A 12513-nucleotide genomic window follows, 5' to 3' on the forward strand; every position below is an offset into this window, starting at 1 on the left:
AGTAAATACTTATTTACAGTAACAAACTCGAAAATACTGTGTCTTGTTTGCCGAAATGTGGTTGCAGTCCCAAACGAGTATAATCTGAGACGCCATTTTGAATCGAATCACCCGAACCTAGCTAAATTAGATGCTACTGAAAGGAACCTTAAAGCAGAGAGTTTACTTAAGAATCTTTGCTCGGAACAAAACTTTTTTAAGCGTCCGGTAAATGTTACCGCTACCAGAGTTAGCTTCAAAATATCAAGGGAAATTTTTTATTGTTTGTCACCGTCGAGGGGTTACTTTTGTTGTAAAACCGTCGAAACATAGTTACAAGCTCTTATGAGAGATAAATAGAACAAAACAGTGATAAACTTTTCTCCACGATTACAGTTACATAATCAACGAATCCGATGCTTTACCGCCGATAAGCGTTAAAACCAACTAGATACTGTAGTGCGAGAGGCAACCGTCTCTGGACAGTAACCATTTTCTCAACGATATCTCTTATTCGACGGTTAATCGGTCACATTATATAAAATAGGCTACACGCTAGTTACAACAACGTTAGCACGCGGCCCGCAAAAAATTTTTTTTTTCCTAAATTGGCCCGTGTACTGTTTTGAGTTGTGCATGCCTGCTCTATGTTCATGAACTGTTTGTTATTGTGATGTAAGCTTATTGTGTATCATACTATTATAGAATCTGATTGACAAATAAAGTTATTTCTCTCTCTAAAACATAGCCTACCATTTGCACATGGTTTTTATGTTGCCTTGTTTTTGCTATTTTACTGTTATGTATTATGTTAATTAACAATGGAATCACCGCTGTATGACAAGCGTCTATTACCGCTGGATGACAAGAAGTTTATCTAAGTCTATGATTCAGCGGTAATCAAAGAATGTAATATGCACATGGAGATTCAACTTGTGTAGCCTAATACAATGTTGCCTTTTTATCGTGTGAGTTTCCACATATGCAAGAAAAATGTAGCTCACCCCATAGAGCTTTCTATGACCAATGCGTGCATTCTATAGGACTGAAAATATTGCAAGCAAGAATGCATTCCTCAACAAGTCACACAAATTTCTTAATATTTTATCAAGCAACAATTACTTCTTCGTGGAAGTAGCCTACTTTCCTTCATTTCTGAGTCAAATATGCAACGAAAAGTGGTTCCAAACTAGTAGACCACTAGCAGATGACATCCATTGGAAATTAGAATCATCATATTGAAAATGATGTATTTTTTGTTGACAGGTAAAATATTTCTGTTTTTTTTCAAGGGTATATCCGCATAACCGTTGCAAGCACAATCTTGTATTGTGCTTAGTAAAGCAAAATTTGCTTTGCAAAGTCATACCAAATATAAGCATACACTTTAAGGCCTAGTATAAAAGTATCTAAACAAAACTTTTTTAAATTCACCATAATTTTTTAAATTCTGTTCTTCATAATGTTGCTTGTAAACAACATTTCGTAAATACAATTACAACATGACGTCGTCATGACGTAAGCTTAATGACGAAATATTATTTATTAAGCGGTTAGTCATACATTTCGGGAAGAAAAATATATATCTTTTGTTTAAAAAAAGTTTTGCAAAATAATGAAGCCCGAAATTAATTTCTGTGTTAATTACAGAGGGTGTTAAATATATTTCATGTTTAAATGCCTTCTATGTGTAATAACAATTTAATGCTGCATGAAGATTTATTTTTAAAAAGAATCAAACCTTTCTGTTTTTTCTGGCGCTTTAATGGAGACATGGTTGATAGATTTTAAAAGCTTTGAATTTCGTATTTCCATCAAAAGAGATGTATCAGAGCTTCTGCTTGTTTTAGAATCGCGATGTTGACTATTGAAAGTTGATTCACTATTTCCTGCACGGTATTTTCTCAGCTGAATGTTTGAATTTTCTTTCCCAAGAAGTTTTTTGTGCACTTCATAAGGTTCATTCGCCTCGTCGTGTTGGTCTGCAAATGCTGCAAAAACGCAAGGCACGCTATTAAATAAATTTTTTAAATTAGTGCATGGAACTGATATGTTCCTTCAATCTTGAATAATGTATGTGAATGAGGTAAAAAGGTTAACAACCGTGTCTGCCTGTCCACCTTAATATTCCCACTTCCACACAAAACAACACCCACATATCTAGGAGTAAAGCCAGATCGATCACTCACATACTAAAAACATATTGAAGCTTTCCGTGCCAAACTGTCAATACGAAATAAACTGCTGAGGTACCTGGCTGGATTGTCATGGGGTGCTTGCACTGCAACACTTCGTAAAGTGTTCTTGCACTTGTCTATAGCACAGCAGAATATCGCAGTGCACATGCTACCAGGTTGAATATGTTTCAGTGGGGTCTTGTCGAATCGTCATCTTTTGTATGTGGATCAGCATCCCAAACCGCACAACATATCACTCATCACTGCCCGAGTTACGGACCACAAATGGAAATACCAATCGTACAGCGTTTGATAGCACACGGTCCAATGGATGCAATGCCTGGATGAAATGACGTGACTGCTACCACCTCATACGCAAGAAGAAGAAGAAGTGATGATTGCAACTATTGCTAGAAAAGTCAGTGATGAGTGATGACACAATCGCTTACTAGTAATTACAAAACAAGTCAAATGTGCACTTGTGGATGTAAGGTCAAGGTAGTCAGTATTCATAGATAGCTGGGCTATAGATGTAGGGTCAAGCCGGCTAGTCTTCCACAGGTGTACAGGTGAACCAAATTCTGTGGAGCCAAAGCTCTTCATATTTGGCTTGTGGGTCAAAAACCAATCGGGGGAATACCGTAGGTTTCAAAAAATAACAAACAGTTCATTCATGAACGTTGCCTGGAGTGCATTGTGAGCAGACTTAAGAAAAGACCTTCTGAAAGTTTACTTCACAGTATTGACGCATTGTTCTGTGTCCTTTTGATAGAGCTTTTTCAACAACCACCTCTCATCGACCACCATCCATTAAGCCTACAACAACTTTAGGCCTACAATCAATATTGCCGTTGAAGCATCTTGAGCAGCAGGTGTCAGCATGAAGTTTTCAATTGTTACAGCAGAAGCATAGTAACCAAAGACAAGTCGATGTCTGTGATTAAACTGAAACCACAAGATCAAATAGACAGCAAGATGAAAAGGAGTTGATACGATAATCTCAGAATGGAGACTTTAATCGAAAATGCAAAGTAACTTTTTGCAGTTAGAAGTCAAACCGTTTTATCAGTTAAATCAGTTATCATTACAAAACAAGCTAAATGCGCCTTTAATTTTTGAAAAATAGATTTTGGAGATAGGTGTTTAGTCAATTTACGGCTTCTCAAATATAACCAGTTTCACACAAACTGTTTGCATGTACGTCACGCTTGTATGCATGCGCGCAGTCATGCGCACAAAGCGAAATGATCACTTTACCTTATTTTACGATAAAGCAAAAATCAGAAAATTTGATTGCAGCTATCTTGCAACCTTTTTACAGTGTTGTAGTACAGTAGCATACAATCTTTGAATTCTAAATGCCACAATCAAAAATTGACGTCCATACAATGCAACTGGGGTTACCTTAGAGTGATTCTAAGGTTACTAGCCTACTACTGCCTACTGCTACTGCCTAGTTACTAGTAGGCAGTCTGAAAGAGGCAAAAACCAACGCGCTCATAAACAGTGATGTCAGAGGCAAGGGGCTTCCCCTATGCGCTATCAAGGAAGTACAGTACAGTAGAATTCGCCTATAACGGCTTCGTTTATAACGTCAATTCGCCTATTACGTCACATTTTGCTCGGTCCCGGCAGAAATCCTATCTTTTACGTACATTGTAGTTCGGCTACAACAGCATCCCCTATAACGTCAATTCGCATGTAACAGCACCCTTTATTGGTGCTCAGACGTCTTTTGTTCGTTTATAACGTCACTTTAAGCCTTCACCTTCACCAGGAACGGTCAGTCTTTTAATCCAGTTAGCGCTGCTGCTTGTAAAATGTCTTCCCTTTATTTTGCTACGTCGTTCGCAGCAGGGACTTTAATTAACTGAATTAACTTTTTTCTCGCGTGAAAAATTATCACGTGCAAAAAGCAGCTCTACAGCTGACCTTAAAACAACTCAAAGCAACAGTTGTACGTGCAGTACTGTATAAACTAATTAACTGAATTAATTTTTTTTCCCGCGTGAAAAAATCCGAAGTCACGACGATAGCGAGCAAATCCTACATTATTTAGCAAAAGCTGAACGCTATGTAGTAGAGAAATCCGTGTCAAAACCGAAACAGCTGAAGATCAATGCCTTTTTTGCTAATAAACAATGAACTTCTCTACTATTATAGGCTACTGTATGTAACGAGCTGTATTGTGCAAATTTCCTGTACCTTTCGCTGTAGGTTATTTTTTAAAAACAATTTCTTTGTTTACTGTATTTTCTGCGTGACTTTTGTCAGTTTGGTGGTACACAGTAAACCTGACTGGATTATGCACTCTTTCTTTCTTTCTTCTTTCTTTCTTTCACTCACTCTTTCTTTAATCAAAAGACAGTTTTGGAATAGTTTGCGGTAGTTCGTCTATGATAGTGGGGTTCCCAGGCACTCAGTCATTTCAACTTGATGCAAAAGTTTCGTTTTCAGTACCAATTTGAAAGTAAGGACCTATAAAACAATTTTGGTCCGAGTGTCAAGCTGTCAGATGAAAAAAAAAAAAAGGCCGCCAAAATCCAAGATGGCGGCCAATCTCCATATTTTTTCACATTATGCCTCGTAACTTTTGTACTATTGAACCTAGAGTGGTGATTGTGGTCTCTAAACTTAAGTTTGTATGTATGAGTAATTCGATAAAAATAAAATAAACATGATTGGAGCACAGAGTGGTGATTTTGGTGTCTATATCAATGCTGCGTTCACTGTTCGCACCCTTATTACATCATTGTTTTTTAGTTTCGAAATTGGAAGTCGATGTCCAACTAACTTCGAGTCATAGTAAGGAAAACAAATTATTTCCTTTGTTTCTAGCATTTAAAGAGAATGTCCCCACTGATTGATAACCCCTGCTAATAATTTGTGCCATAAACAGAGTTTTTTAGGCAACTGACCTCAACGAATGAAGTATTTTTTCCGTCAACTCCTCGAAGGACCCAATTCATTACCAGTACAAGAGACTTCCAGGAAGATTCTCTCTGTGAGTCAGTTGGCCATGTTAAATATGACTTCTCTTTTTGCAAACTTGAATTGTGAGCCTCCACTTGCAGTGTTTCTGGCCCTGAAATTGCATTCCCAAACAAGAAGCAGGAAGATGGTACAACTGCTAGCCTACACAGCTATGCTCTGAGCTTATCATATAAAAAAGTCCTCAGCATTGAGTCTAGATTTGCACAGGCGATTGCAGATATGCAAGGAACAACGCTGATATAGTTTGTCCTACAAACTTACGTCAGGGCATTTTCACGGTGGCGGCTCTGGATAACTTGGATCACAATCCCTCATCACGCACTGCAAGCTCATTATTTCATGGAACTGGTATTTCAATATTTCAATTTCCTTCGTCACAGACGCCTGAGTTGAACCAAGAATGTCTACAAATCAATTCACAGAAAACAGGAACCCGCAACAGTGAACCCATCCTGCCTCGTTTGTATAAGTTTGTACCACCAGTGGGCCGAACTCTTGTCAACCAACCTCGGGAAAAAGATTCGCAACTAGTGATAACGAGTTCATTCGATGAGGAGAAACATCACGAACAGGCATGGATGGCTGCAGTAAATAACATCCTATTGATGAATTGCAATGCAGAAATGCACACTACAGCGATGTGGTCTTCCTACCACGCTGCTCCATCATATTCTGTTGGACAGCCGGAAAAATGCATTGAAGCCCTCTTGCTACTTTTCCACGAAAAAGCCGCCACTCCAGAAATGATTTGACATGGAATGGAACTGGTGAAAAAGACAACAGAGCACCTCAACCCACACCAAGTCCCTGTATTGGTAGTGGATCAACCACTCTATGACATCGCCAAAAAAATGCAGTGGACCTTCCCTGACATTTTTGAGGAAGACAAGATTGTGGTCATGCTAGGTGGGCTCCACATTGAGATGGCTTTGTGGAGCACCATGGAAGATCTTCTTCGTGGGTCTGGATGGCCTGAAACCCTGAAAAAATCTGGGCTAGTAAATACAGAAGCAGCAGCCACAGCTTTTCTGAAAGCATCCAATGTAATGAGAACAAGATATGCCCACCAAGTTACTGTAGTGGTACTTAACAGCCTTCTAAAACAAGCATACGAAGACAGTGGAACCGAGATGGCTCTTGAGGATTGGGTCATTGTAGCTTCCCAACAGAGTCCAACGTTCAAATTCTGGCTACTCATGCACAAGTACCAACAGATCATATTCATGTTCATCTGGGCACATCGGGAGAGGAAGTTAGAACTTATGGTTAATACCTTGCAGAAGCTTGCGCCTCTGTTCTTTGCTCTAGACCACCACAATTACGCAAGGTGGATCCAATCTTTATCCGGGATCTGGAAGGTCTTCCACTTAGCATCCAGGAAGAATTTAATATGGGACACTGGACAATAAATCAAAGCAATCACCGTTTCTCATCCTTACCTATCGATCAAGCACACGAGCAAGCCAACAAAAGGATGAAAGTAGTTGGTGGCATTATTGGTCTCACTGAGAATCGTGACATGTTAGAACGCTGGATATTGACTGGCCCAGAAATCAACCGTGTCGTTGAGGAGTTCAGTGGTGAATATGCTCACGACGATGATGAAGAAGAAATCCCTCATCATGAAGAAGGATGTGCATCTCAGCACCGATTTCTGCGCCATGTTAAAAACCTGATGGAGGTGTTGCTGAGCAGTGGAAATCCTTTTGAGGAGTTCAGTGGAGACATGGTTACATTAGATGACAAGATGTGTGAGTCGGCGGTTGCTGCTGTATCTGTCCATACAGTCGAGTCTTTGGGACAAGAGCAGTGCAATAACTTTAGACAGAATGTGCTTGACTCCAATGACACACCTTTTACAGCGCCGATCAAGTGCAACAAGTTAGTGTTCTTCCATGAGAAGAAAACACAAAAAAAGTCAGCAATTAAGCTGAAAATGCAGCACTTCAAACGTCACGCAGAGCTTTTTGGGCAAGCTTTTCTTGTATTAGACAACCGTGAGGGAAACTTGGAGAAGTTTTTTCAGCACGAATCTTCCCTATACCCACCTGCGTTGTCTTCTAAAGGGTCCCTCAACTCTTGCACAAGTCAGATTTACTGGTATATATCACGGAAGCCAGTGCAAGTAGCACAATTTCTGTCGACGAGAAGTTACTTGCACCAGATGTTTACAACTTCATTATTATTGACGGTGGAGTACTGATACACTCACTTTCTGGTACAACTGTCCAAGGCAAGACCTTTGATTCATTCTTCGAAAAGGTATTTTGCCCAAGAGTTAGCCATGACTTGAACCGATCGACAAGAGTAGACATTGTCTGGGACCAGTATCGCGCACTGACGATCAAAGGAGGCACAAGGGAAAAACGAGGAACAGGCATCCGACAGCGCGTATCTGGTACTGCCAAAATCCCAGGAAATTGGCAAAAGTTTCTAGCGAATGTTGACAACAAGAAGGAACTGTTCACATTCCTGTCGAAGAAAACGGAAGAAGAGTTCCCAAATGACAAGAATGTCTACATCACTGCAGGTGATCAAGTCCACCATGTTGGGAACGGTCCACCACTGAATCAATGCAACCATGAGGAAGCTGACATGCGTATTTTAGTACATCTCCTCCACGCACTCCAATCTTCGTCAATTGGGATGGTGTATACTGGAGACACAGATGTTGTCGTAATCCTTCTGAGTAACTTTCATTGCATAAAGGCTCTGAACCCGGCAGCAGAAATTTTGGATCTCATTCAAAGCGGGAAAGAGAACCAAAATGATCTCCCTGAATACTATTGCCATAAACCTAGGAACGACAATATGCAAAGCCATGGCCATAGGCGCCTAACTGTTTTTTTGGCCGTGGGGGCGAAAGCGTGTTTCATAAGCAGCAACGTAAATTCAGGGAAATGTCACGCAGATGGATGACGTAATTATGTCGTCACACTAGGATTGCTTTTATTGCCACACTCGGAGTTATCGCTACGTTCGACCTACCGTTAATTATAATAAACAAAACTCGACCAAAACACATGCGTCTGCGTTGGCCAGCGGTTGATGGACTGCGACTGTTTAAGCTAAGCACAACATAAAGTTTAGCAACGAACTAGATTTATTAGCATGAAACAAGAGACGAAAAGGTTTACTAAAAGTAAAAGGTATACTGTAAATGGAATGAAAATACTAACTTGATCATACGCCTGAAAATATACCTGTTGAAAGCAAAATCATTCATGTTTACATCAATTCAACAGCACGTCAACTTGAATAAATTTAAAAGTTGCTGACACCCGTAAACAGCCCTTGAAAAATAGTTACGGAGAGACGTTTGATTAAGTTTTCAACTTGACATTGCTCCCTTTTCACTACAATATCGCAACTTATCGCTGTCCAGCTGACCTGCTTTCAAGTTTCAATTCGCTGATGAAACAAATGACGCGCAGATTCCTCGCCTTTGATCGGGTTTCTATGGCAACGGTCGTGCGTGCGCCATGCAGTTTGCGCGAGTCCGTTGTTGTGTTGATTATGCTGCCGTGTGTGCGCAATGCGGTTTGTACCAGCCCTTGTTACGTTGGTTAGTGGTTACCTCGGGCCGAGACTTCAAGTTCATTTTCATAGCGAGTGATTCACTGCCGCGACAATTCTCTGCAGAGGTTTCGACTTTCGAAAGCGACATCGAGTCTGTTTGCAAGCGCATTAAGCTAAACGCACGCTGCGTCAACGTAGCAAATTATGTTGTTTTTGGATGCATTCAACATCTGATGACATAGAATCGACGCAAAATAGTAGATTTTTGCTATGTCTCAAGCAGCAAAATCCATAGGCGCCTAACCCGTGGGGGCCAGGCCCCCACGCATATTTCTGCGTGGGGGCAACTTTTTATGCTGCATTGATACATAAAACAATAAATGAACTAGCGATCGGCAGCAGGAAAACATTTTTAAATGCAAACCGCAACAGCTTCGCGATAAATAACACAAGGGAACACAATTTTTGTTGACTTCGATCTAACAATTGTTTTTGACTAACTTTTGGGCGCTGAATCCAAAAATGACATCAGTTTTTTTCTATCACGTCAAGTTTTTAAGCTAAGCACCCACTACTTTGTCTCATAACCCACAAAAAGTACAACATTTAAGACATCTGCGTTTATTGTATAAAACGTTTTAAGAACTACAAGCAACCGAAAGCAACTCCATGGTTTTCAAATAAACATTTGTACAGCTATATTCTATTTCTTAAAACGGATATTGCTTCTGCAGGACAAATAAAGAGCGAGTTTTAGGGCAAAATTTACGCTTGTAGCTTTTCCTGGCATGTTCAAGCTATGGGCAGTCTCGCTTAATACTCCAGCAATAGTCAGCCAGCATATGCAAGTTTCATCTTCCCTGATATCTTTCCTCCATCACCTTCAGATCTTGGTGAAATCTTTCTCCTTGCCCATCGCTGACCGCACCAAGGTTTTCTGGGAAATTAGCAAGATGGCTATGCAAAAAATGCATCTTGATGCTCATGTTGTAGCCGAGTTCTTTGTAGCTTTCTAATAGCTTCTTAATAATTTGTGTGTTTGTGTATTCCCAAGAAATCCCTTGGCAAAGTTTTTAAATGATAACCACGCATTTTCTTCCAATTCTGACATTGAACCACTGAAACGTTCATCTTTGATCAGTTGCCGAATTTGTGGACCATCAAATACACCAGTCTTAATTTTTTGTGTTGACAGGCCAGGAAAAGCCAAAACGAGGTAATTGAAACAGTTGCTTTCACTTTCAGTTGGCAATGCTTTAACGAATCGCTTCATTAGGCCGAGCTTTACATGGAAAGGTGGGAAAATAATTTTCTCTCTGTCAACAAGTGGCTCATGTACAATATTGAGATCACCAGGTTTAAGGTCAGATCTCGGTAACAAAGCTGCTGTCACTTTGAAAGTACGGTAAAAACGCACTTTCTTTCGATCGAAAGTATAATACCTTCGCTCTTTTTCAAAGTAAATTTTTCTCATTTAACTTAATCTGGATGCTAAGAGTTCCAAAGCTTTTTTCCTAGTTCTAAATCTCGTGCCAAATCATTCAACTCATGTTGATGGAATACACCACGTTCTGAATCGTCTTCAGTTTCAAAATCTTCATCATTAGGCCTGCCATCACTAAAACAATACATATATTCATTTCCATTTAGGATAGGCTAGGGCAGCGTTTCTTAACCTTTTCTGACTCTAGCACCCCTGTAAACAGGCCTGAACAGTCTAGCACCCCCTAACCATCGTTGACATACGACTACTACTGTGTCGACCAAAAGTTTAGTAGAGGCCGAAATTTTAACATGCCTTCATATCGCTGGCGATATATTTTGTAATGAAGTCTCTTGTTGTTTCACAAACTGTGCAGTTGTTTTAACGAAGTTGATTCAGGATTTGGTATTTGGCTTTCATTCCACCAACAGAAATTCAATTATAACCATAATTATGTAAGTGAATCAACTCTCTTAAAATAACAGCACCGTTTGTTGGGCGACAAAAATATACAAAATATACCGCCAGTGATCAAATAGCATGTCAAAATTTCGGCGCCGCCATTAAACTTTGGCCTGCACTATTGAAAGGAAAGCGAAGTACAAATTGATCATTTTGTTTATTCTTCAAAACTACTGTCGTCATTGGTGATAAAAGAAATAGGAAAACCCGAGAATAGTGAAAGAACATGGATAAACTTAAGTTACCCAGCTAGGTAACTAGTTACACATGTATCAATGTGTGTTCTATTGTTCATGCTCATGTGTGACCAATTTCTCTATTTGAGGCTTCGTGTTGGTCAAAGCCACTCTCACACCGTGGAGCAACCCATGTTGAAGGCGTTTCCGGCCAATTGTTTTTATTTGGAGCATTGTGGAGAACGCCTTTTCACACATTAGTCGGAAATGGAACCATCAATTCCAATGCTGCTCGTGCTAATGCAGGATATGCTGTCAACTGATCACACCAGAAATCAGCAAGTGGAAGGACGAAATTTTCTCCGACAACTCTGATTCACCTGCAATCCTGCGTGTCAATCATAGCTCCTCCTTCAGTCTGTCTATTAGCCTGTGATCACTCATGTCTGCCAAGAAGGGCTGCTTTATCCACTCTGGATATGAGTGATTTGTGGGAAAGCATTTTGCCATGGTGGTTTCTAGAAGCGAGAGGTGAGCAACAATATTACAACAAAGCACCCACCAGGTAAGTTCGCACAATCTACTCAGGATCAATTTGCGTACTTGACTGGGAGATGACTACAATAACAGCAAATCATGTAGGCTACTTCGAAACAGCAATCATTAATATGACAACTGCTGATACCGACAGAAAGACGAAAAAATGCAGAAAAGTAAAATGGCATTTTTTGATATTATGCTACATGCATTTAGCACCCCCTACAGTCTATTCCAGCACCCCCAAGGGGTGCTAGCACCCCTGGTTAAGAAACGCTGGGCTAGGGGATCTCCTGACTAAGAAGCAGCAGGCCAGCGATTCTCTATCATGTATCAATTAATCATTCTTTATTACAAAAATACATGGAAAATCAGCAGAGCCCTATTGGCATATGCATTTCGCTCTAACTGTAGAACATCATTAGTGCCTTATTCAAATAGATTCTATTTGAATAAGGCACTAATGATGCTCTACAGTTAGAGTTTAGTTTAGTTTCTATTACATATTATTATTATGAAATTATTTATTGTTTATATTGTATTAGTTACAGTTACAGTTTAGTTTCTATTTGAATAAGGCACTAATGAATAATGATGCTCTACAGTTAGAGCGAAATGCATATGCCAATTGGGCTCTGCTGATTTTCCATATATTTTTGTAATAAAGAATGATTGATTCATCAGTAAAACATTCATCATGATCCGAATCTTCGAGCGTAGGTGTTTGAACGAAAACTGAAACTAGGATTTCAGCTGAATGAGGCACTGGACATATAGCTGATGGAAGACTTGAATACTCCATTTTACGTTTTTCTTTTTATACCCTGAAGTTTGCACCAAGCAAAAGTAACTGTGTAGCCTAATGATCTTTGGGCTCTTGCCACAAACCATGGGTCTACCGAATGCCAATTTGTCACGTGTTCCCTTGGTCTACATCCGCAAGCTCTCGATACACTGCTTGCATACCTTGTGGGGGTGACGTGCCCAAGACTTATTTTGATCACCAAGTTTTATTTTAAAATATGCAAAGTAGGCTTGTTTGACAAATGCACTGACGTATTTTCTTTGGCTAGGAATAGTAAAACTGCCGCAAATATAGCAAAAGGAATCCGGATTATTTGGACACTGACGACGAGAAACAGCAGACGCAGACAAGATAGTATTCTAACAAACAAACATGTAGATT

General features: G+C 39.8%; 1 protein-coding gene across 1 annotated transcript in view; it reads right to left on the minus strand.

Annotated features, from left to right (window-relative positions):
• LOC145774400 (uncharacterized) overlaps positions 1–12513 on the minus strand; it is a 69042-nt gene that overhangs the window by 19317 nt on the left and 37212 nt on the right. Inside the window, exon 4 of the mRNA XM_082585647.1 lies at positions 1721–1970. Coding sequence (XP_082441773.1) covers positions 1721–1970 — 250 coding nt within the window. The remainder of the gene's footprint in view (positions 1–1720; positions 1971–12513) is intronic.

This window comes from Aplidium turbinatum, chromosome 7 (assembly GCF_918807975.1).
Source record: "Aplidium turbinatum chromosome 7, kaAplTurb1.1, whole genome shotgun sequence".
NCBI lineage: Eukaryota > Metazoa > Chordata > Ascidiacea > Aplousobranchia > Polyclinidae > Aplidium > Aplidium turbinatum.